At 43.1% G+C, this 27,100-nt stretch overlaps 1 protein-coding gene across 1 annotated transcript; it reads left to right on the plus strand.

Annotated features, from left to right (window-relative positions):
• The first annotated feature begins 940 nt into the window (after positions 1 to 940).
• On the plus strand, positions 941 to 13,144 carry LOC137353465 (16 kDa beta-galactoside-binding lectin-like). Its single transcript, XM_068019778.1, has 4 exons — positions 941 to 1,069; positions 7,450 to 7,529; positions 8,782 to 8,953; positions 12,006 to 13,144. The coding sequence occupies exons 1-4, from the start codon at positions 1,061 to 1,063 to the stop codon at positions 12,150 to 12,152; spliced, it is 408 nt and encodes a 135-aa protein (XP_067875879.1). The 5' UTR covers positions 941 to 1,060; the 3' UTR covers positions 12,153 to 13,144.
• Positions 13,145 to 27,100: the final 13,956 nt, after the last annotated feature.

Below are 27,100 nucleotides of genomic sequence, written 5' to 3' on the forward strand. Positions count from 1 at the left end.
ACACTGTGGATGTACCTATACCACATGCACTGCAATGATTCAATAAGGCAGCTCACGACCACCAATTAGGAATGGGCAATAAATGTTCGCCTTACCAGCAATGCCCATATCCCATGAATGAATAAAAAATGGCTCAATTTTAAATTTCTCACACTCATGTTTAAATCCTTCAAGGCCTCACCCTTCCCTATCTCTGTAACCTTTTCCAGCAAGCTCAGACACACCATTCATAAATGATCTCCTCTGCCTTCCAAAAAAACTCTCTAGTCCCTCTGGCAGTCTCACTTAAAGGCCTGCTTGGGTATGAAATTGAAACACGACCCGGGCCGAGTCCTTTGATTTTTTCCGGCGTCCGACGCGACCCGGCTAATAAAGTTAATTATATCAAACTTACCTTGTCCAAATGTTGTGATTGTCTGTTCCGGCAGCAGGCTATTCCTGCAGAATCATGAAGACGTTCCCACCCTGAGCAAGGCAGCACCATGTCCCCGTCCAGCCCGACCCGTCTCAAGCCCGAATGCCGGACCCGGAAGAGAGACCCCACCCGACCCGAACCCGACACATGTCGCCAGGTCTGGTCGGGTTCGGGACGGGTAGCTATGTTTTCGTCTCACTTACCCGGTACAAAGTGATCCCTGTATTTCACCTTGAAAAGAACAGAAAACCATCTGAAAGTGTTACTGAGGCAGAAACTCTGACAGATAAATATGCACCTAATTTATCACCATATGCCTTTAACACAACACTTGCCCCCAAAACATGCTTTTTTCAGCAGCTTCATCCCAGCTAATTGTACTAGCAGCTCCTTGCAAACCTTTGATTGGATAAATTGGAGTGCCTGGCACTTGATTGGGTGCTGACTCCAAAGGGTGGGCAAATGGGTAGGGGCTGGTTGAGAATAAATGCACTGATTGGATAATCTTAAGTGCCAATCATGTGTTATCAGATGACGATGGTGCTGATATAGGGCTCTGGCTGTTGCAATTGTTTTATATGTTCTGTTAGGAAGCTAGTTGTAACTGGAAGCTGAGAGAGGGAGAGGAAAAGAAAACGAGTGGCTATGAAGACTGTGAGTATTAAACTAACACTGAGTTGATCTAACTGAAGTGCAGCTAGAAGTGAGTTGTATAATTGTCTTGAAGTGGCATACTGTTAGCTGGTTTAAAACTAGGGTCTGTGTTTCTCATCAGGGCCTTTAATCTGTAGGTGAAGACTTTGTTTTTTTAAATCAACAATTAGTTGCTGTGCAAAAGGTAGTAATTACAATTGACATTAAGCAGTTCATATCAATAGGTTTGAGGATGTTGAATGGTTGGGAGCTGTAGTGGTATAAAAAATTGTGAGTTGAAAAAGGTAATGACCTGACTGATTCCTCCAATGAATATGACTTGAGATAATGGCTTTTTTGCAGAATAAAGCTTCAATTGATTTTTTTTTTTGGAAACCTGTCATAAATTGTAGTTCATAGATCTGGTTCCCTGAGAATCTCCTGCTCTCAGCAGACAGAACAACTCATTGGCTTACAAATGTTATTGGTTGTCTATTTAATCTCTAATAGGTCAGAACTCTTAACAAATGTTACATTCCTGCATCTGAAAATTGTTTACAAAACTTAAAAAAAAAACTGGCCTGTTAGCATTATGTTGCAATGCATAACTGTTTAAGGTCCTGATGACTAAGATTGGGCTGACTTCTACTGGAGTGTTATTAAACTGATATTTCTCTAGTGCCTTTCACATATCCCAAGTTGCTTTATAGCCAATTACTTTTGAAGTGTCACTGTTGTAATATAGGAAATGTGACCGCCAATTTGCACATAGCAAGATTTCCTTGAACAGCAATGTGGTAATGACCAGATTGGTTGTGTGATAAATATTGGGCAAGACACCAGGGAGCACTCTCCCTGCTGTCTTTCATAATGGTGTCCTGGGATCATTTATCCCCACTTGAGGGCTGACAAGCCTTGGGTTAATATCTTATCTTATCTTATCTGAAGGGTGGTGCATCTGACATTGTGGCACTGGAGGTACCAGCCTGGATTATGTCCAGGTCTCCTGAATCCACAGCTGACGTGGCGGTGCACATTTTAGTGATATCCAGTAGCTGTTGGGGAGGTTTCAGATCATCAGGTTTTGTTATGATTACAGCAAGTAAAACTTTGTATTCTGGATCAAAGTGGTTTTGTTTCTGTGCATTGGGGAGAAAACGTGCTCATGCGAGCCTGGGTCATGAGGGAGAATCAGAAGTGTAGTAATTCTTTAAAGATCTGAATACCACTTTTCTTGTAATCACCATTTTGTTCATGTCCAGCACTTGCGCTACCTGCCACTCATCCTGTATTGTTCCTGGCTGGAAAACCGACTGTTTAGAATCTGCTCGTTACTGGTTCCACTCATTTGCTATTGTCTCTTCACTGGGTTACATGGCAGGTTTTCTGCCTTTGTGTGCATTGCATACATCCATGGCCAAGAGGGGTTTTTTTTTTTTTTTTGCAACTTTAAAAATCTGGTTGCTCATGCCAATCTAGTTGCTGCAAATATCATTACACTCATCCACCAATAAAGTGATTGGGTCTGTTTTAGCACAGCTGATTCTGAAATGCTAGCTGGCAGGAGCTTTTGTTATTGAAGTGACGTTTTGTTCACTCACTCACTAGAAAAATCTTTTACAAACGTTTGAATGAGAAAGCAGCTTTGAGGTTTGTGACCTGGGTCTGTGAATGCAATGGGTAATCCATGTTCTACAACAGCTTGGAAAAAAAGTACTTGAACATCTGTAACCTTCTGACCAACGGTCTGCCTAGCTGAGCTAAAGCCTGCTATTGACTATATTTCAGGAATCAATCCAACTTGTATAAGTTTCCAGGTGGTTTTTGAGGTCACTCTCTCCAGAGTTCCTGATGCTGATGTCCTCAAAACAAAGGAGACAAAACGGGTTGTTTAAAAGTTTGCTTTTTTTGCTAAAACTAGGTAGGAACTATTGTATTGGCACCTGTAATGGTGTCTTTTGTCCAACATGACAGACTGATGTGCTACTCTACAATAAATATTATTTCACTTCTGCTCCCAGTCGTCCCTATCATAGAATTGATCACCAGCTATGGTGAAGTTGGATTGTTAGGCTACCCAGGTCCTTCTGCTCTCAAAAATGAGCACTGCACAATGCCTAATTCCTCTGTGTTGAGGCCCTGTTCCCACCTCAGCCTGCAGTACTAGAAACAGCAATGCAGGGAATCATGGAGGCTGCTTGGCCCATGTCTGTGCCAGCTGCAAAACAATCCACCCAGTCTAATCCCACCTTCCAGCATTTGGTCCGTAGTCCTGCAGGTTACAGCTCTTGAGGTGCATATCCAGACTTTTTTTTTTGAATGAGCTGAGGGTTTCTGCCTCAACTACCCTTTCAGGTGGTGAGTTCCAAACCTCCTCCACCCTCAGTGAAAATTTTTTTCTTCGACTCCCCTCTAGCCTTTCTACCAATCACTTTTTTTTTAAAAACCACTGACCTCTCTGCTAAGGTAAATAGGCCCTCTCATCCACTCTATCCAGGCCCCTTGAAATGTACAAAATTGCAATCTGATCTTTCCTCTGCTTCCAAGGAGAACATCCCCAGCCTATCCAATCTTTCCTCATAGCTTCATTTTTCCAGTCCTGGCAACATCCTCAAATCTCCTCCCTACCCTCTCTAGTGCAATTGCATCCTTTTCTGTAATGAGGTGACCAGAACTGTACACAGTACAGATGTGGCCTAACCAATGAGTTATACAGTTCCAGCATAACTTCCCTGCTCTTGTATTCTATACCTTGGCTAATAAAGGAAAGGATTCCATATGTCTTATCCGCTTTATTGACCTGTGCTGCCACCTTTTGGAATCTGTGGACATTTACTCCAAGGCCCCTCACCACCTCTACAGCTCAGTATTTTTCCATTAATCGTGTATTCCTTTGCTTTGTTTGACCTCTCCAAATGCATCACCTTGCATTTGAGTTGAATTCCATTTGACACTTTTCTGCCCATCTGACTGGACTATCAATATCATCTTGGGGCCTACAGATATCCTCCTCGCTATCTACCACAGGGCCAATCTTTGTCATTTGCAAACTTCCTGATCATGCCCCCTACATTATGTCCAAATTGTTAATATATCTCAAAGCAGAGGCCCCAGTACTGAGCCCTGTGGAATGCCACTGGAAATAGTCCTCCAGTTGCAAAAATACCTCAACAATTACCCTATGTTTCCTGTGACTGAATTTTGGATTCACCTTGCTGAATTTCCCTGGATACCATAGAATTTTTTTTAACCAGTCTGCCATGTGGGATCATGCCAAACTCCTTGCTTAAATCCATGTAGACCACAACTGCACTACCCTCATCTATCTTCCTTGCTACTACTTCAAAAAATTTAGTCAAACAAGATCTTCCCTTAACAAATCCATGCTGACTATCCTTGATTTAACCTGTGCCAGTCTAAGTGGCCGTTTATCCTGTCTCAGAATAGATTCCAATAATTTGCCCACTACTGAAATATAGAAAATGGGAGTAGGCCATTCAGCCCTTTGAGCCTGCTCTGCCATTCATTATGATCATGGATGATCATCCAACTCAGTAGCCTGTTTCTACATTTGTCCCATACCCTTCGATCCCTTTAGACCTAATAGAAACATAGGTTAGACTGACTGGCCTGTAATTCAGTTGGTCTGCCTCTCTTTAAACAGAGGCACAATGTTAGGAGTCTGCCAGACCTCTGGCACCACACCTGTATCCAGTGAGGACTAGGAAATGGTCAGGCCTTCCACTATTTCCTCTTGCTTTTAAATAGCCTGGGGTACATTTCATCCAGCCCTTGTGATTTTATCACCTTTTCAAGGATGCTAATCCCATTAATACTTCCCCTCTCCCTAATGTTGATATCCAATACTTCACACCCCTCTTCCTTAACTACAATATCTGCATTGTTGTCTTTTGTGACAGCCAATGCAATGTATTCATTAAGGACCATACCAACATCTTCCCCTATATGTTACCTTTTTGATCTTTTATGGGTTCTAATCTTTAGTTATCCTTTTTACTCTTTAATGTATTGATAAAACATGTTTGGGTTCACTTTTTGAATTTGCTTGCTGATATTCATTCTTGCCCTCTCTGCTTTCCTGATTTTTTTTTTTTCCTTTTTGATTTCACCTTCCACTTCCTATAATTCTCTAACAAATAAAAACTCTCTCTAGTGGTAGAGGAGTCAGTAATGAGGACCGAGATTAAAGCTGGTTAGCTGCATTATTCTGATTCCATAATTGTCAGATCTCTAGGAACTGACGGTGCTAAATTGACATCTTTAGTGAGTGGTGTGGGAATTGAGAATGACGTGGCTTTTGAGCTTAAAATCTACTTTTGAGTTGGTTTTTAACTTTCTCAAAATTGAGACTGGCTTTTTCCAAAGGAAGGGAGACTACTCATTCTGAAGTGAATCCAAAAGTTTTTAAAACTTTGTAACCTTTGTGCGGGTCAATCTTTAGCCTGAAGATTTCCTTCAAGAGCTAAATCTATAAACCAGATGAGCTGTCTAACCAGTTAGTAGGCAAGACTTTCCCCTTGGATGCCTCATATTTCAAATTCACTTGGTGCCAATTCTCTAGAAAACTAGCAGTGAGTTTAATCTTTAATTGCTGTGCTTTTTTTGTCGGCAGAATTGGACATTTCTGTATTCAATATCTACAGTGACCTGATGAAACACTTTTTTTTTTTTTTATTGTGCAACACTGTGAAGTTGGGGCTTAAATACAGCAATGAAGTTTTACTTTGCAAGTAAAACTAAATTCTGAACTTCAGTGGGGGGCTGGTGGGCAGGGCTTGAGTATTAAATCCAGATGCCTAGCATTGGTCAAAAACTGCATGGCATGATCCTTTTGACTCTTGACTATACAGAATAGATTGGGTTTTTTTTTCTATTAATTTTCCATCTCCACCCACTCATCTTTGAAAGGGGAGTTTCTATCTTTGGGGCTTGCCACTTTCCATGAACATTGTTGTCTTTTTGAACATTGTTTTGCTGTCCACGTTTTAGCCCATGTTCAGAGCACTCAATGCCTTGGTGTCATTGTTACCATGTGTCTTCAGTGTGAGTATGTTGTACTTTGTACAGTTTTCAGGCTGAACAATCTAGATCCTAGTGAATACTATACATCCAATGGAATGGTCTACTACAAATGCCTTGTGTTGCACTGTTTCTGCTGCTAGTCACTTTGTGACCATCACTCTTTTTTCCTTTGGGATCCTAATGCTTTCACAATGGGAAAGTTTTTGGTTTAGCCCATCCTGCCTCACCAGTTTAAATGTTTGTTAAACTTGAATATGCCTTCATGACAATTCCCTGCCAAGGCTAAATGCCCACATTGGGTTTTCCATGACTACTTTGGCTCTTGAATGTCATGGAACTGTTTTTATTCTGTTTAAAAAGTGTGCCTTTAAGACTGAGCAGTGTGCCAGCAGCTGTACCTGTTTCTCTCTACAGTGAGAGGGAAGGTCAAATGGGGTACTGTAACTTTAATTGTGGATAAAGACTGGTTTCAACCAGCTTGAATTAGTGTTTAGCAATACATGCTCTGAAGGGAAGAAGCTGTCTATATTTCTTAACAGAAAAACTACATTGAGTTACAGGCTGTGTTATTGCCTAATGGAAAAATCCCTGAAAGAATATTCCTCTTCAAGAGGGACTCTTGTTTGTTTTCTGAAATTCTCTTAAGTTTCTATTGAAATGACCAATTTTTGAATCCAAATAGACCTGTAGCTATACTCTTTAAAAGAACTAACGCCTGCTGGAACTGAGTGCTTTTAACACCTATCCTTTACAGACTGTCATTCACCTGGAGACTGAGTGACATCTGATTATTCTAATCTGGGACACCTCACCAATCAGGAACATAACTCACCAGGACTTGCAACACAGCTACTTATTTTATTTACTAGTTTTTAAAAATAGTATTTAACTTTTTTGAATACATGTGTGCATTAGGGTTGTGAAAATAAGTTTAAGTCTTTATACTCCAATTTCTTGAGTGCTTAACTACTAAATTAAATCTTAATTTGTTAAGATACCTGGTTTGGTCTTAATTTCTGGTCACAAGTGTTTTAATTTGGCAAATATCCAGTAGATGGGAAAACTTTAATATGCTGCAATCTGTGGCATATTGGGACTGAATTGACAGTGTATTACTCCTGCCTTGGTTGTAACAGAGTACATTATGAATAAGGTGACTAGTTTTGACTACTGCACAGGGTGAACTCTAGCATTTACTGCATATTCACATTTCTTCTCTCTAGTCATGTGGAGTTTAGTTTCCAGTAGATAATAAGTTGGGGGGTGGTGTACTTTCCCTGAAGTTGTATTTTAAACTGGACTTCTAATGCATTTGAGCTGTTAGTGCTGTCTCAACACTTGTTTTCCTGTTCCAACAGGTTCTGGAAATGTTTGATGTTGACATGAAAATTGGTGACACTGTCAAAATCAAAGTGTTTATTGACCCAGAAGCAGACCGGTAAAAGTCGATTGCTTTTTAAATATTCTCATCTTTGCCTCTGCCTCACTGTCCCTCCTATCTCTGTAAATTCCTCTAGCCCTAAACCTTCAAGAATTTGGCATTCCCTGAACTCTGGCTGCTTGTATGTCACTGCCCACTCCTTCACCCCCAACATTGTCTGGACCTGGAGCTATGAATGTTCTCCCTAAACCTGTGTCTCTACTATATATTTTTTTTTAAAAAGCTCCTTTTTTAAAAAACTTTAACCAAACTCTTAGTCATGTCCTAATTTATCCTTTTGGTTCAGCCAGTTTTTTTTTTTTTTTTTTGCCTGTGCTGTTATGAAGCAACATTTGGATGTTTTGTGTTAGACACTATACAAATGCTAGTTTCATTGGCTGGAAGTGTGAGGTTCAACAATACAGACCAGAAATCCCAGTTGACCTCAGGACCCTGGGCTGAAGCATAGAAATTGAATGCCTTGTAAGAATTACTGCATTGAATTTGCAGGGGAAACTGACAGTGATTCTAGGATGTAATGTGTTTTTTTTCCTCATTCAGTAGGATCTAGCATGGTAGTGTATGCTGGACACTAGTTAGTTCATTAGGACAGAGTTGAAGAGTTGTCTAGTCATTCCTGCATCATGCTAGCTTGGATTAGATGAAGGCCTCCCATATTCATGGTTGAGTGTAATGTGGATCTTTATTTTTATTGAATTCTATGGCACAGACATTCATTTCTATAATTGATTTCACTAACCCAGGCCATCCCAAAGTGCTTCAGTCAATAAGTTATAAAAATTAAGCTTCCATAATCTATGGTTGACTTCCATTCCATCTAATCAATATCTTCCTCTCCTGAGGAATTATTGTCCAAAGTGCCCTTCTGATCAGTGTAATTTGTTACTGAACTTTTAAGTTTGAGGTTAAAGCTCACCATGGCTGTTTTGGAATAATTAAAAGCTGTTTGATTGTGTATTAGTCGAGTTCTTAAAACCACAATTTTTTTTTTTAAAAACTTGAAGGAAATCTTTTTGCTTGGTTTAGCTATAATTTCCAGCCCAACACCAACCATCCTATGAAATGACTTAGTAAGCCTTTCATTCAGTTGTATCAAAACCACTCAGACTGCAGGACTAAAGATGTCCGTCTTGCCCATATTCCTAAGTGAATTTAAGAATACCACCAGCAATATTTTCTTGGAATGTTTTTTTTTCCAGCAGGGTGACACATTGACCTCTAATACATTTTTTTTTTTTTCTCTTTGCAGGTTTGCAATTAGTCTGGGAAGAGACCACTCTGAGCTGGCATTGCATTTCAACCCTAGGTTTGATGATGATGAAGTTGGTAGAGTGATTGTGTGTAACAGTAAAGAAGATGGTGAGTGGTGCACTGAGCAGAGAGAGGAGGCCTTCCTGTTTGAGAAGGGTGAATGCTTCAAGGTGAGAAAGGAAAGGAGGCTGTGATCTAATGTGTGTTCCTAGTCCTTTTAATTGAGGAGACCTGCTTCAAGCCTGTACACCTTCTGGGGGTGGGGTCTTGTTTGGTCTAAGGTTTATGTGCAGTTAATTCCTCTTATCTCAGATAGAAGCTGCCTGAATTCTCCCAGGCCAAGGAGGAAAACTTGGGTTACAGGCTTGAGGGGGTCAAATGACCTGTTCCTGTTCTACCTCCATGCCTGACTTATTGTCAAACTGGCAATAGTGGAGTCAAGACTGAATTTAAGTTTGGAATATGAAGCTCTTGGGTTCTAGCACTTACTGGCCAGGCTCTGGAAGGATTCTTGCTCAGCTGTTCTAGACCCCTTGTGACTGTAGAACACTGCCCCAGGAAGAACATGAAGGGTATTTTCTTGGTCACTGTTCCGTGTTGAAACTGTCATAATATAGCAGGCTAACATTTTTGTCCACAAGCAATCTGATTAGTACAGGGTACAAGAGGCTGAATTGCAAAGACACTTGAATGAGGTTACCAAATCCAACAATAATATAGAAGATCTGATTAAAAGAATTGATGGAGTAGGTAGAAATTATTTCCTTGAGTCCAGAAACCAGGGGGCATAACCTTTAAAATTCAGGGGTGATGTCAGGAAGGACTTATCACAAAGGATAGTGAGAATTTGGAACTTGCTTTTTCTTGCCCCTGCCACTGACCAGCCCCCCCCCCCCCCACCAAATCACCCCATATTCTGCCACAATTCAATCTGTATCATAGTCTGCTAGCACTCTTGTTCTGCAATATGCCCTGTTTAGACCCTAAGCTCTAGAATTGCCTCCCTAAATCTCTATGGTGCTGATCCTAAATCTACCTCTTTGATTGCTTTTGGTTACCTGCCTCAATTTCTCCTTCCTAAGAAATGGGAGTAGGCCATTCAGCCCCTCAAACCTGCCCTCATTCAATACAATCATGACTGGTCTGCCTCGACTCTACTTTCCCACTTGCCCCCCATAATCCCTTGATTCACTGATCAAAAACCTCCTGTAAGGACTCCATTCCCTTCTCCCAGTTTCTGTCTCCAACACATCTGCTTTGATGCTAGCTTCCATGACAGCACTTCTGATGTGTCTTCCTTTTTTTCCTCAACTGAGGACCCTCAACCATGTCCAGCCCATTTCCCACACCTCTACCCTCACCCCCTTCCCCCTCCAGAATCGCAACAGGGTTCTCCTTGTCCTCACTTTCCACCCCATCAGTCTCTGTATCCAAAGGATCATCCTCCGCCACCTCCAGCGTGATGCCACTACCAAATGCATCTTCCCTTCCCCTGTCTGCATTCTGAAGGGATTGACACCCTGGTCCACTCCTCCATTACCCCCACCACCTTCCCCTGCAATTGCAGGATGTGTAATACCAGTCCATTTACCTCCTCTCTATCCCAGGCCCCAAACACTCCTTTCAGGTGAAGCAGCGATATAATTGTACTTTCAATGTAGTATACTGTATTTGCTGCTCACAATGTGGTCTCCTCTACATTGGGGAGACCAAACGCAGACTGGGTGACCGCTTTGCAGAACATCTCTGCTCAGTCCGCAAGCAGGACTGAGCTACCGGTTGCTTGCCATTTCCTCGTGCTCTTGCGCTAGCATCTCATTTACCAACTAGGCACACTACAGTCTGCCAGACTGAACATTGAGTTCAATAATTTCAGAGCATGGTGGGGGGGGGGGGGGGGGGGTGGAATTTTAGTTTCATTTTTCCTTTTTGTTTTATTTCATAGCTTGTTCAGTTTACTTTCCCAGTTTGTTTGTACTTGCAGCTGTTCAATTTTATCTTTTTTTTTAGCAATACAGTGCACAGGCCCTTCAGCCCACCCAAGTCTGCTGACCAACAACCACCCTTTTATACTAATCCTACATTGATCCCATATTCCCTACCACATCCCCAGCTTCCCTCCATTCTCCTACCACCTACCTACACTAGGGGCAATTTACAATGGCCAATTTACCTATCAACCTGCAAGTCTTTGGCTGTGGGAGGAAACCAGAGCACCCAGCAGAAACCCAGTCAGAGAACTTGCAAACTCTGCACAGGCAGTACCCAGAACTGAACCCAGGTCGCTGGAGCTGTGAGGCTGTCGTGCTAACCACTGTGCCACCCTAATTTTCAGTCCATTAACACCCTATCTGTACTAATGCTTTGTCTTTCAACATACCATTAACATTGTTTGTCTTTGCTCCATGACCTTCTGGTCAGCTATTCTGTGACCTTGTCCTATTTACACCTTCGCCTTTGTTATCTCTTACCCCACCCCTGCTTTACTTATAACCTTTTTACATTCTATTAGCTAGTTCTGAAGGGTCACTGACCTGAAATGTTAACTCTGCTTCTCTCTCCACAAGTGCTGCCAGACCAGCTGAGTATTTCCAGCATTTCTTGTTTTTATTTCAGAATTGTTATACTTTAAATGTCTCAGTAGGTGGCAGGCTTTTCCATTATTTAACTGGAGCTTGGTTTGTAGCCTGCTTTGCATATATTTCAGTTTTAAGAGTCTACCTCAATCTAAATGGGTGTGGCATCTAACACTGCAGCAGCATTCCCACCTCCCCCCAACTCTGTCTGTAGCTCTGCTCTTGACTGATATGAATTAGGACTAACTTTTTTTTTGTATTTGCCCAATTAATATTTCAGACTGCTGTAGGAGGCTCTAACTGAAGTTGGCCTGTATTTAGACAGCAGAAATGCTGTTTCTGCATAGCTGACCTCAGCAATAAATCAAGAATTGACCAAAGTTCCAGATGTGAAGTTAGTCAGCATATGCTTGAGTGACTAGCAAGGTCAAACAGGATTGGCTACCTGTTGAGTGTTTCCCAATTGACTCAAGTGCCAATAAGGGTTGAGATTCTAACAGCCCATGTCTGTCGGCTCTGTCTACCTAGTCCATTATCCATGCCTTTTGAGTGACCCCTCATTAGTGTATTAATAAGGATATTGAGTAAGAGGCTCATGTGCAACTTTTCCCTTTCTAACGCATCTTGTCTTATTTTGTCTGAACAGCTTTCCATCACATTCCTTGGAGTCAAGTTTGAGATTAAGTTGCCTGACTCAGTTATGGAGTTCCCTAACCGGTCTTCTATGGATAGAATAACCTTCCTCACTGTACAGGGTGATATTCGAGTGAAGGCCCTGAAATTTGATTATTGATATTCACTGATCTTGAACAAGCTGTATGTAATGGAACGCCAGAGATGAATATTTTTTCTTTTGGGGGGTGAGGGAGGGAAGAACTTTCCCCTTTCCTAAATTTTGGGGGTGGGGGCAGGGAGGTGGGGTGTAAGGGAATGTTAAACAAATTCTAGTTCTCTGCACCCCCCCCCCCACCCCCACATACCTTGGGTAAGGGGGTTTTGCCCCTAATCCTACTTTGCTCACCCCCCTAAAATCCCATTTGTATATACCTAGGAACAAGGTCTGATCATGACTATACCTCTAGGTACAGATAATTCACTTTAGAAGAAAGGAGTCTCACTGGAAGTTCCTGCACCTTGTTTTGGAAGGAATAGTCAAACTCTCTCTCCAACCTGAATTTCATGTCTGTTGCTAATGGCATCTCCATGGATTGGTGTTTATGAAGACTGGTGTACAAAGCACTGTGGGTGCTACAGATTAACAGGGTTTTTCCCTCTCAACTGGTCCCTGATTTTTGTGTAGCAAATGCTGATCTAGTTACTCCATTCTCTCAAGTAAGAATTGGGAAGGTTAATCCAGAGAGCTCCTGTCCCATGAACTTCATCTACTGTCCTCTTTAGGAAGGTGGCATTGCTGTTCCTGAACTTGACGTGGGGGTTGTCTTCCCCTGCATGGTGTCCAATAGCTGAGCAATATTTGCCCAGAGTATCTGGCACTCGAACTGTCCACCTTCCTAACAGGTGACAAACTGATCTTGAGACATCCATTGATCTGTTTCCACTTGCACAAACTAACTCTTGTATGAATGAACTTGGAGAAATTTATTCATGTGCTGTTATACCTTTTACCATTTAGTATTGCACAAGTCTATTTCACTGTTTAAATGACATTTTTAAATTTTTCTTTGTAAAGCAAGTTTTCAACTTGATGGCATCCAATGTGGCTGAAACCAAAGTGGACACATTCAAGCTTGTTTGTTATCTCTAATAAAGTTGCTTTAAAGTGAACCAGTTGTACACTTTTTTTTTTTGAGCTGCATAATTGATTCACCAAAGCACTTTTTCAGTTTTTCTGCTGTGGCAGGGTTTTCATCCAATCTGAGGGCCTGGTCTCCATGACTGACATTGAGCACGAGGTAGTTTGACAGTTCAATGTTCTCTGGCTTGGAGTCTCACCTTTCATTCCATTAAACACTGATTCACAATAGCTGATTGAATTGAGCATTAAAAAATCAAAAGACCAACACTCTTGCTGCAGCAGCAGAATCCATCTTTTGGGTCTGAACAATTGCCTGGGATTCTATTGCAAAATTTGAGTCCTTGACTCATGTCTATGAAATCTTGACTCCATTTGTCATTAATCAGGTCACCTTTTTCTCAACAGGGGATCAACTCTTCTGACTTGTCTACTTTTGAAGAACAAACTGATTACTCCACAGCCCTTTGCCATGAACTTAGCTATCACTTTTTCCCTCTGGGTGGAGTATTGGATGTCAACTTTTTGATTCCTAAATCATCCAATGGATGATATTAGGAATATAAGTATTTTATTCTTGATGGACAAGGCAAGTTGGGTCTAATGGTCTGTCTCATCCCACTATTGTGAGCTTTGATCAGCTGACAATTGTGTGTTTACTGCCAGCCTGAAAAGAGGGAGCTGGAAGGAAATTGCAATACTATCAATCACTGCAAATGCAAGCATTTGCTAGCTTGCATTGCCATAACTTGTAAATAATGAAGCCAGCTATTCAGGGTCTGGAATCCCATTCCTTTAGCTGTGTGAAAATTACAATTATCTACCAAATGCAATAAATCTAGAGAACGCCGATATACATCCATACAGGACATTCCAATGGCTGAGGAGGAATCTTGGGTTTACTTGAAAGATTCTCACTCTCTCGACACTTGGCTGAGAGGTCAGGGAGCCTGGATCTTGCAATTTAACAGTTCTGACTTGTAGCTGATTCCTGGAGCTGGGGTTTCTTATTTTTTTTTTGCCAGAAGTGAAATATCTTTCAAAATCTACCAAATGTGAAATTGGAAGATTCATTCATTCAGTTTTTTTAAACCCAGACCATCTTTAATCACTGATCTGGAGAGATCCCAGACTCCATCCCCACATTTATCCCCAAGCCCTGCTGTTAAACAATTCTAGTAATTAATTCCAACCGAGTTAAGAACCTCCTGATATTCATTCTAAATGTGCTTGTTGTGAATCAGTGTCCATGACGAACCCTTCTAGTTTATTTCTAAGTGATCTAGATTTCCCTCTTTAGTATTTATCATACTTCAGTTGCTTCCTTTCTGCTCTGGCAAGTTTCTCCAATATTTCATTGCAGTGCAATCCCTCATTTCCTGGGCTTAACTCTCACTAGGCTCATTGATCAGAATTGGGTTTCACATTTCATGTATGGTCTGTCTAGGCAGCACAAGATGAGCACAGCACCTGCCCTTTTAAGCTCCACTGTTTTAGCTACTTGTTCAAAATTCCTTTTGTTCTGTAATTATCTGGGAATCAGGTTTTTCCCTTAACATTTTTAATTACTCACCTTTTCATATCTTTTTTTCCTCTTTCCTGCTTGAGTTTGTTTCTACCTTTATCCATATACCATGAATCATAGAAAGTTTAAGGCACAGAAAGAGGCCACACAGCCCATTGTCTGTGAAAAACAATCCACCTATTCTAAACCCACCTTCCAGCATTTGGTCTGTAGCCCTGCAGATTATTGCACTTGAGGTGCATATCCAGACTCCTTTTTGAATGAGTTGAGGGTTTCTGCCTCAACTGCCCTTTCAGGCAGTGAGTTCCAGACCTCCACCACCCTCTAAATTTTTCTTCATCTCTGCTCTAATTTTTTTAACCAATCACTTTAAATCTATACCCCCTCATCACTGACCTCTACTAATCTGAATAGACCCTTCACCTCCACTCTATCCAAGCCCCTCAATTTTGTACATTTCAATCAGATCTCCCCTCTGCCTTCTCTGTTCCAAAGCAAACAACCCCAGCCTATCCAATCTGCACTCATAGCAGTGGTGTAGGGTATTGTCATTGGACTAGTGACCCCACAGTATTGCACTGGGGGCATGGGTTCAAATCTCAGCACAGCAGAAGGTGAAATTTGAACTCCATTAGTAAATCTGGAATTAAAAAGCTAGTTTAACGAAGACTGTGATGCCAGTGTTGACTATTTAATTTTTAAAAACCCATCTGGTTCACTAATGTAGGCCAGATTTCCTTCCCAAAATAAGACATGTAATTCCAGACCCACAGCAATGTGGTTGACTTACATGCCCTCTAAAATGGGCTAGCAAGCTACTCAGTTGTATCTAACCACTACAAAGTCAATTTATATTTATATTTTTAAAAAAAAAATGAAATTGGACAGACCCCCCACCTGGCATCGAGCTAGGCCCTGGAAGTGACGATGCCAAACCCAGCTCTGCTCCTCCCAGCAGTGATTGCCCCTTTTCTGTTCCTTTAGCTCAATCCATATGGCCTCATTTGATGACCCTTCCAACATATCCAACTTTCTTGACCAAAATTGCCACTTCCCCACCCCCACCCCCTTTCTTATCCCTGTCCCTATCATGTCTGACAACCCTGTAACCAGGAATGTTGAGCTGCCATTCCTGTCCCTCCTTAAGCCATGTTTCTGTAATAGCTATGATGTATTGTCTATCTGTACACTCAACTCATCTGCTTTATTTGCTATGCTCCTTTCATTGAAATCGATGCCCTTGAGCACTGCCAAACTTTTTTATTTTCTAACCCTCGTTTCCTCTGTCTTCCAGACTCGTCCATTAATTTTCCACCTTCCATTTTAATTTTATTTTGTCCTAACTGAGTCTACCCTCAGGTCCCCACCCCCCTGCCAAACTAACGTAAATCCTCCCCAACAGCACTAGCAAAACGTCCCACAAGGACATGTCATTCTTTCAGCTTGCATCTCTTGTTCTTTTATCTCATTTCTCCTTTTACTATCTCCTTTCTGTCATTCCCTTTCTCCCCATTCCCTGCATTTTGTTTCACATACTTCCTTATATCTGTTTCACCTCCAATCTATTGGCTTCATTTTTCTGCTATTGCTGTCAAGTATGCAGAGTGGAATCTGTCTGGTCCAATAGTATTCTATCGCAGTTGTTTCTATTCTAACCTGAGGCAACACAGCCACTTAAATTAGTTTCCCAAAGAGTTAGAATTTAAGGTTTTTTTTTTTTGCTTCTAGAGTCTTTAATCATCCAAACTTTGACAGTGAAAACTGTAATGTAATCTGTGAGATAGTGGAAGTAGCTTAATAGAGTTACTGCTTCAGCTCACTGCACATTAGGAAGATTGTCAAGACCTTTGAGACGGTGCGGAGGAGATTTACCAGCACACAGACTAGGGAAGCTGGTTTGTTCTCTTTGGAGCAGAAAATGTTAAAGGAGATTTTAATAGAGGTGCTCAAAACTGAGGGGTTTTGATAAAGTAGTTAGGGAGGGTCAGTAACCTGAAGGCACCCATTTCAGGTAATTGGCAAAAAGAATCAGAGGTGAGATGTGAATATCTGGAAGGGGAGGTGGAATTAGATTCAATAACTTTCAAAAAGGAGTAGGATTTTTTTTTTGGGGGGGTTTGGTAGCAATGATTTTGTAGGGGAAGGGAAGTAAGCTAGCTCTTAAACAGAAGGCACTGTCGGCAGAATGGTTGCCTATACTCATTCTATGAAAATAATGAGGGAAAAGATTTTTTTTCCCACTAGTTTGGTCCCTTTTTACTAGCTAAGGGGGCAGATAGAGACTCTGGACTCTGCCAATCTCAACCCATCGCAAACTGTTCGATACCAGAAAGCCAGATGAAGGATAGACCTGGAGCTGATCTTTACACTCCTGTATTTATTTAGTTATACATTACAAGCATTCACCTCCTAACTCAACAACCAGTTTTGGTTTCTGCCTATTTTTATAAGGGCTCAAGTGAGTCTCCAGGGATGCCTGTCACCTGCATACAATTCAACAAAATTAATATAACCTACTGTTAAAGTGAACGGGAAGAAGCTGGAGCTGAGTTTTTGGGTTGCCTGCTGTTGGACAGGTCAGCTTTTGGATGGCCTGTCTGGGAATTTTCTGAGAAACTGACAGGTTTTTTTTTCAGGAGGAACATTTTTCCTACTTGTTTCTGAGCTCTGTGTGCATATCACTTACTCAGTGTGGATGGCTGAGTTCCAACCGAGTTGATCAAATTTGGTCTTGGGCCTTGTCTGCCCCTTTCTTTCCCGCCCCTCCACTTCACAATGCTGGTGCCACTTTAAACACAAACACTTAGACAAAGGATGTTCTGTTTGTTTCCATTCGTGACCGCATTTTGTGAGAAATGAGAGTTTTAAAAACTGCAGCTAACATCACGTGTGTGTAGCAACAACTCCAGTAAATAGCAGCAGCTTGAGACACACTGCAACGCTTTCAGACCAAGTCTTCTCTGTGGGTGACTAGAGGGCTATTTAAGACGTCCTGACAGCATCTCTGAAGCTCTGTCTTTGTGCGACAGTGTGGAAATGGGACGCTGCAACTGATGGGGCTGATTTTGTTAAGGTGATTGCAAGCCTTTAAAAATGAGATGCTAGCTGATACCTGTGAAGGGTAAATGTTGAAAGCTTCTAGCTGGGTAAGGTGCAAAAGAGATGCTCCCATTTTTTTGCCGTTCTCTCCCTCCATCAGCCAATTGCAATCTGTCACCAGTGTTTGAGGAAGGGCAGCTCACTGGTGTAAAGTGTACTGCTATATAACCGTCTGCTTGAGCAATAACACTTAACAGTCCTTTCACATTTGGTGCTTGTTTGGGTTACAGTGTGAAACAGTAATAGGTCATACAATCCAAGAACCTTACCACACAGCATTGGAGCACTGTGCCTTTGCCAGCTCTTTGAAAAAGCTATCCCACTCCCGCCACCCCCCCCCCCACCCCCCACTGCATTTTTCCCCCAGACCCCTGCAAATTTTCTCCCCTTCAAATGTTTATCCAATTCCCTTTTGAAAGTTGCTTTTGACTCATCTTCCATTACCATTTCAGACATCAGATTCCAGATCATAAAAGCAAAATACTGCGGATGCTGGAAATCTGAAACAAAAACAAGAAATGCTGGAATCACTCAGCAGGTCTGGCAGCATCTGTGGAAAGAGAAGCAGAGTTAACGTTTCGGGTCAGTGACCCTTCTTTGGAACTGGTTCCAGATCATAACTTGCTGTGTAAAAAAAAAAATCACCTCTGCCCCCACCCCTGGTTCTTTTGCTAATTACCTTAAATCGGTGTCTTCTGGTTACAGACTATCCTACCAGTGGAAAGTGTTTCTCCTTATTTGCTCTCATCAAAATCCTTCATGAATGGGAATACCTCTATTAAATCTCCTCTTAACTTTCTGTGCTCCAATGAGAACAATCCAGCTTTTCCCATTTCTCCACTTAGCTCAAGTCCCTGCTCCCTGGTACTGCTCCAGTAAATCTTTTCTGCACCCTCTCCAAGGCCTTGAATCTGGTTTCCACTTCCTTTTATTTGCATTTTATTTATTGGTGATGTTGGATTCCTGATTTGAATGCATGTCCCTTTGTTACCAATTATATCAGGGCATCCAAAACTGCTTTACGGTGAATTAATTGCCTTTGAAATGTAGCCACAGTTGAAATGTAAGGAAATGTGGCAACCAATTTATGCATAGCAAGCTCCCACCAAATTTGTATCTAATTTGGTATCTAAGCCATGCTGTACCTGCCCTGTGAATATTTAATAGGACAGTGAAGAGGGATATTTGTTCTTTATCTAACCTGTGCTGTACCCGCCCTTGGTGTGTTTGGTACAGTGTAGAGGGAGCTTTACTCTGCATCTAGCGAAATTATATCTTAAATAGAAACAGGAGATCTTGGAAATGCTCAGCGGTTGCAGAGTTAATGTTTTAAGTCAGTGACCTTTCATCAGAACTAGTGATATAGCAGGTTTTAAGTAAGAGGCAGGGAAAGGGACTAGGGGAGGAAATGAATAAAAGAGAAGATCTGTGATCGAGGAGAAGGCAGGAGAGCTTAAATGATAAAAGGGACGATGTTGCAAGGCTAAAGGAGATGGAAATGGGACAGGTAGAGAAACAAAAAAATAGGTCTAAAGGAGGTATAAATGGCAACAGCAGAATTATTACCAACAGCTGCCTTCCAAGAAAAAGAGCAGAGGTTATGATTTGAAATTGTTGAACTTAATGTTGAGTCCAGAAAGCTGTAAGGTGCCTCATTGAAAGATGAGATGCTGTTCCTGGAACTTACATTGAGCTGCATTGGAATAGTAAAGCAGACCGAGGTCAGAGTGGGAGTGGGGTGGAAAATTAAATTGATGGATGACCAAAAGCTTTAGGCGACTGTTGCGGACTGAACGGAAGTATTCCACAAAGCGGTCAACCAACCAGTGCAGAGCAGTGGATGCAGTATACTAAATTGAAAGTACAAGTAAATCACTGTTTTACCTGGAAGAACTGTTGAAGGCCTTAGACCTTGAGAAAGGAGGAGGTAAAATGGCAGGTGTTGTATCTCCTGCTTCTGCATGGGAAGGGAAGGGGGTGTTGGTGATTGAGGAGTGGACCAGGGTGTCGTGGAGGGAATGGTCTGTTCGGAATTCTGGATGGGGAGATGAGGCGAAGATGTGTTTGGTGACATCACACTAATGCAAATGGCACACGATGATCCATTGAGTGTGGAGGCTGGTATGGTGGAAGGTGAGGACAAGGGAAACCCTAACATGGTTCTGGGAGGGAGGGAAAGTGTGGGAAATAGGATGGAATTGATCAAGGTCCCTGTCAGCCATGGTTGGGGGGGTGGGGGGGCGGTGGTGGAAGTGAATCCTCTGAAGTAAAAGGAAGACATATTGAAAGCAATGGCATGGAAAGTGGCATCATCAGAACAGATGTGATGGAGAAACATGAAGGATGGAATATAATCCTTAAGGGAAGTGGGTGGGAGGAAATGTAGTCAAGGTAACTTTGGGAGTCATTGGGCTTTTTTTTTTATTCATTCATGGGATGTGGGCGTCACTGGCCAGGCCAGCATTTATTGCCCATCCCTAATTGCCCTTGAGAAGGTGCTGGTGAGCTGCCTTCTTGAACCGCTGCAGTCCATTTGGGGTAGGTACACCCACTGTGCTGTTTGGAAGGGAGCTCCAGGATTTTGACCCAGCGAGAGTGAAGGAACGGCGATATAGTTCCAAGTCAGGATGGTGTGTGACTTGGAGGGGAACTTGCAGATGGTGGTGTTCCCATGTATTTGCTGCCCTTGTCCTTCTAGTTGATAGAGGTTGCGGGTTTGGAAGGTGTTGTCTAAGGAACCTTGATGCATTGCTGCAGTGCATCTTGTAGATGGTACACACTGCTGCCACAGTGTGTCGGTGGTGGAGGGAGTGAATGTTTGTAGATGGGGTTCCAATCAAGCGGGCTGCTTTGTCCTGGATGGTGTCGAGCTTCTTGAGTGTTGTTGGAGCTGCACCCATCCAGGCAAGTGGAGAGTATTCCATCACACTCCTGACTTGTGCCTTGTAGATGGTGGACAGGCTTTGGGGAGTCAGGAGGTGAGTTACTCGCCTCAGGATTTCTAGCCTCTGACTTGCTCTTGTAGCCACAGTATTTATATAGAACAGAGAACAAAGAAAATTACAGCACAGGAACAGGCCCTTCGGCCCTCCAAGCCTGCGCCGATCCAGATCCTCTATCTAAACATGTCGCCTATTTTCTAAGGGTCTGTATCTCTTTGCTTCCTGCCCATTCATGAATCTAGATACATCTTAAAAGACGCTATCGTGCCCGCGTCTACCACCTCCGCTGGCAACGCGTTCCAGGCACCCACCACCCTCTGCGTAAAGAACTTTCCACGCATATCCCCCCTAAACTTTTCCCCTCTCACTTTGAACTCGTGACCCCTAGTAATTGAATCCCCCACTCTGGGAAAAAGCTTCTTGCTATCCCCCCTGTCTATACCTCTCATGATTTTGTACACCTCAATCAGGTCCCCCCTCAACCTCCGTCTTTCTAATGAAAATAATCCTAATCTACTCAACCTCTCTTCATAGCTAGTGCCCTCCATACCAGGCAACATCCTGGTGAACCTCCTCTGCACCCTCTCCAAAGCATCTACATCCTTTTGGTAATGTGGCGACCAGAACTGCACGCAGTATTCCAAATGTGGCCGAACCAAAGTCTTATACAACTGTAACATGACCTGCCAACCCTTGTACTCAATACCCCATCCGATGAAGGAAAGCATGTCGTATGCCTTCTTGACCACTCTATTGACCTGCGTTGCCACCTTCAGGGAACAATGGACCTGAACGCCCAAATCTCTCTGTACATCAATTTTCCCCAGGATTTTTCCATTTACTGTATAGTTCACTCTTGAATTGGATCTTCCAGAATGCATCACCTCGCATTTTCCCTGATTGAACTCCATCTGCCATTTCTCTGCCCAATTCTCCAATCTATTTATATTCTGCTGTATTCTCTGACAGTCCCCTTCACTATCTGCTACTCCACCAATCTTAGTGTCGTCTGCAAACTTGCTAATCAGACCACCTATACTTTCTTCCAAATCATTTATGTATATCACAAACAACAGTGGTCCCAGCACGGATCCCTGTGGAACACCACTGGTCACACGTCTCCATTTTGAGAAACTCCCTTCCATTGCTACTCTCTGTCTCCTGTTGCCCAGCCAGTTCTTTATCCACCTAGCTAATACACCCTGGACCCCAGACGACTTCACTTTCTCCATCAACCTACCATGGGGAACCTTATCAAACGCCTTACTGAAGTCCATGTATATGACATCTACAGCCCTTCCCTCATCAATCAACTTTGTCACTTCCTCAAAGAATTCTATTAAGTTGGTAAGACATGACCTTCCCTGCACAAAACCATGTTGCCTATCACTGATAAGTCCATTTTCTTCCAAATGGGAATAGATCCTATCCCTCAGTATCTTCTCCAGCACCTTCCCTACCACTGACGTCAGGCTCACCGGTCTATAATTACCTGGATTATCCCTGCTACCCTTCTTAAACAAGGGGACAACATTAGCAATTCTCCAGTCCTCCGGGACCTCACCCGTGTTTAAGGATGCTGCAAAGATATCTGTTAAGGCCCCAGCTATTTCCTCTCTCGCTTCCCTCAGTAACCTGGGATAGATCTCATCCGGACCTGGGGACTTGTCCACCTTAATGCCCTTTTGAATACCCAACACTTCCTCCCTCCTTATGCCGACTTGACCTAGAGTAATCAAACATCTGTCCCTAACCTCAACATCCGTCATGTCCCTCTCCTCGGTGAATACCGATGCAAAGTACTCGTTTACAATCTCACCCATTTTCTCTGACTCCACGCATAACTTTCCTCCTTTGTCCTTGAGTGGGCCAATCCTTTCTCCAGTTACCCTCTTGCTCCTTATATATGAATAAAAGGCTTTGGGATTTTCCCTAACCCTGATTGCTAAAGATATTTCATGACCCCTTTTAGCCCTCTTAATTCCTCGTTTCAGATTGGTCCTACATTCCCGATATTCTTTCAAAGCTTCGTCTTTCTTCAGCCTCCTAGACCTTATGTATGCTTCCTTTTTCCTCTTCGCTAGTCTCACAATTTCACCTGTCATCCATGGTTCCCTAATCTTGCCATTTCTATCCCTCATTTTCACAGGAACATGTCTCTCCTGCACGCTAATCAACCTCTCTTTAAAAGCCTCCCACATATCAAATGTGGATTTACCTTCAAACAGCTGCTCCCAATCTACATTCCCCAGCTCCTGCTGAATTTTGGTATAGTTGGCTTTCCCCCAATTTAGCACTCTTCCTTTAGGACCACTCTCGTCTTTGTCCATGAGTACTCTAAAACTTACGGAATTGTGATCACTATTCCCAAAGTAGTCCCCTACTGAAACTTCAACCACCTGGCCGGGCTCATTCCCCAACACCAGGTCCAGTATGGCCCCTTCCCGAGTTGGACTATTTACATACTGCTCTAGAAAACCCTCCTGAATGCTCCTTACAAATTCTGCTCCATCTAGACCTCTGACACTAAGTGAATCCCAGTCAATGTTGGGAAAATTAAAATCTCCTATCACCACCACCCTGTTGCTCCTACATCTTTCCATAATCTGTTTACATATTTGTACCTCTATCTCACGCTCGCTGTTGGGAGGCCTGTAATACAGCCCAACATTGTTACCGTACCCTTCCTATTTCTGAGTTCTGCCCATATTACTTCACTGCTCGAGTCCTCCATAGTGCCCTCCTTCAGCACAGCTGTGATATCCTCTTTGACCAGTAATGCAACTCCTCCACCCCTTTTACCTCCCTCTCTATCCCGCCTGAAGCATCGATATCCTGGGATATTTAGTTGCCAATCATGTCCTTCCCTCAACCGAGTCTCAGTAATAGCAATAACATCATACTGCCAGGTACTAATCCAAGCCCTAAGTTCATCTGCCTTACCTACTACACTTCTTGCATTGAAACAAGTGCACCTCAGACCGCCAGTCCCTTTGCATTCATCATCTGCTCCCTGCCTACTCTTCCCCTTAGTCACGCTGACTTCATTATCTAGTTCCTTACAGGCTTTAGTTACTACCTCCTTACTGTCCACTGACCTCATTTGGTTCCCATCCCCCTGCCACATTAGTTTAAATCCTCCCCAACAGCGTTAGCAAAAGCACCCCCAAGGACATTGGTTCCAGTCCGGCCCAGGTGTAGACCGTCCAATTTGTAATAGTCCCAGCTCCCCCAGAACCGGTCCAATGTCCCAAAAATCTGAACCCCTCCCTCCTGCACCATCTCTCAAGCCAAACATTCATCCTGACTATTCTTTCATTTCTACTCTGACTATCACGTGGCACTGGTAGCAATCCTGAGATTACTACCTCTGAGGTCCTACTTTTTAACTTGGCTCCTAACTCCCTAAATTCTGCTTGTAGGACCTCATCCCGTTTTTTACCTATATCATTGGTGCCAATGTGCACAACGACAACTGGCTGTTCACCCTCCCCCTTCAGAATGTTCTGCAGCCGATCTGAGACATCCCTGACCCGTGCACCTGGAAGGCAACGTACCATTCGGGAGTCTCGTTTTCGACCACAGAACCGCCTATCTACTCCCCTTACAATCGAATCTCCTATGACTATAGCCCTTCCACTCTTTTTCCTGCCCTTCCAAACAGCAGAGCCAGCCACGGTGCCATGAACCTGGTAACTGCTGCCTTCCCCTGGTGAGCCATCTCCCTCAACAGTATCCAAAACGGTATACCTGTTTTGGAGGGAGATGACTGCAGGGGACACCTGCACTGCCTTCCTGCTCTTTCTCTGCCTTTTGGTCACCCATTCCCTTTCTCCCTCAGCAATCCTAATCTGCGGTGTGACCAATTCGCTAAACGTGCTATCCACGACCTCCTCAGCATTACAGTTCAGTTTCTGGTCAATGGTAGCCCCTAAGATGTTGATAGTGGGGGATTCAGCAATGGTAATGCCATTGAATGTCAAGGGGAGATGGTTAGATTCTCTCTTGTTGGAGATGGTCATTGTCTGGCACTTGTGTACTGCCTGTGTGGAGTTTGCAAGTTCTCCCTGTGTCTGCGTGGGTTTCCTCCGGGTGCTCCAGTTTCCTCCCACATGCCAAAGACTTGCAGGTTGATAGGTAAATTGGCCATTAGCAACTGCCCCTAGTATAGGTAGGTGGTAGGGAAATATAGGGACAGGTGGGGATGTGGTAGGAATATGGAATTAGTGTAGGATTAGTATAAATGGGTGGTTGATGGTCGGCACAGACTCGGTGGGCCGAAGGGCCTGTTTCAGTGCTGTATCTCTAAACATAAACAAATGTTACTTGCCACTTATCAGCCCAAGCCTGGATATTGTCCAGGTCTTGCTGCATTTCTACACGGACTGCTTCAGTATTTGAGGCTTATAACAGATATTAGTCAATAGCCTATTCCCAGAAATGAAGATAGAGAGAAATCAAGGCAGGGAAGGGAAGAGTCGGAGATGGACCAATTGAAAATGAGAGAAGGGCAGAAATTGGATGCAACGCTGATGAAATTTTCCAGTTCAGGGTGAGAGCAGGAAACGGCACTGATACAGACATCAATGTCCTGGAAATAGAGGTGAAGGAGGGGACCTGAGTAGGACTAGAATAAGGAATGTGCCACGTATCCCACAAAAGGCAGGCATAGCCAGGACCTGTATAGGTTCCCATAGTAACACCTTTCATTTGGAGGAAGTGAATGGCGTCAAAGGAGAAGTTGTTCAAAGTGAGAACAAGTTCAGCCAGGCAGAGGAAGAGGGTGGTGGGTGGGGACTTGTTGGGCCTCTGCTCAAGTAAGATACCGAAAACCCTCAGACCATCCTGGTGGGGGATGGAGGTGTAGAGAGATTGGAAATCCATGGTGAAAAGGAGATGTTGCAGGCCAGGAAACTTAAAGTGATGGAAGACGTAGGAAGAGATTGGACAAGAGGAGAAAAAATGAAGTTGAGATCGAAAGCAATCAGTTCTGGGGGGCTAGGACAGGCTGAAATGATGGGTCTACTAGGGCAGTCCTGTTTGTGAATCTTGGGAAGCAGGTAGAAGTGGGGTTGGGGCATAATGAGATTGGAGGCCATGAAGGGAAGGCCTTCAGAGGAAATGAGGTCAGTGACAGTCAGGGAAATGATGTACGGTGTGGGGGGTTGGGGTGGGGGGAAGACTTCTGGCTAAAGAAGTGGGCGTGGAAGTGAAGGTGACAGAAGAAGAGCTTAATGCCATGTAAAGCTCAACTCACTGAGGTGGAAACATAAAGGGATGAAGCTTAGGCCTCTGAGGACTGATTGCTCAGGGTTAAAGAGGGGAAGGTTAGAGGGAATAGTGAAAACACAGCAAGGCGTGAAATTGGAAGAAGGGATGGGGTCAGAGGAAAGTGAAGGGGGAAGAAGGATCCAGAGAGGTGTATGTATCCATGAATTGTTGAAGCTTGTGATCCTTGACACCTGATAGGAAAAAAAACGTGTTTTGTTAAACCACGCAATGAGGTAAAGGTTGAACTGGACTGCGGACCAGGACAGTTTTGAGAGAGAGTGAGTCGGTGCTAAAGAAGAGAGAGATTATGACAGTTGACTGACCTTTGGTTGAATCTCCAATGTGGATAATTAGCCTCCCTGCCCCAATCTGAGGCTTGAGGACTCTGCTGTAAAATTTTGGTTATACTCAGTGCCATCTCTGAGGCTAAGGATGGTGAGTAAATCTTAAGGCAAAATGTGAATTGCATGTTGGTAGCAGGGTGGGGTGAGGGGTGGAGTGATGTCCGAGAAATATTGATCCAAGATCTTGAACTGGCTATAAATAACTGGAGCCATTGGCTGTTCACATGTGACAGTGATCTCTGTGTGATTAGTTCACAGCCAACTTTATTAGGCAGCTGACAGTTACACAGGCTACACACAAGTATAAGAAATTCTAAAGTAACATGAGGTAAGCACAACGCATGAAGAAAGAACCCTTGGCTATAACCGAGGGAACACAAAAAGGCATTTCGAGAAAACGTGGTGTAGTGAGAAACTGACCCCTTCCGATTTCTACTGGGCTATGCCGACTGGCTGAGTTGGAATATTAACAGTTCGAGTTTCACCGAAAGGCACACCAGCCCTCTTTGGTTCTTGATATTGACTGAGTTACTCTCGGCTAGTTCCAATTTCAATCTGCCATTTGTGCCGACTTCAGCTACTTTTAAATGATCTCGGTTGGACCACACTTGGAGCACCTTGTACTGTTCTGGTCTCTATGTTACAAAAAGGATATGGAGGCAATGGAGAAAATCCAAAAGGGATTTACAAGGATGCTACCAAAATTCAGAGGTTCTAATTATCAGACAGGACTGAACAGGCTGGGGCTCTTTACTCTGGAAAAGTGAAGACTGAGGGATGATAGAGAGTTCAAAACTATGATGGGGT

Source organism: Heterodontus francisci, chromosome 41, assembly GCF_036365525.1.
Source record: "Heterodontus francisci isolate sHetFra1 chromosome 41, sHetFra1.hap1, whole genome shotgun sequence".
NCBI lineage: Eukaryota > Metazoa > Chordata > Chondrichthyes > Heterodontiformes > Heterodontidae > Heterodontus > Heterodontus francisci.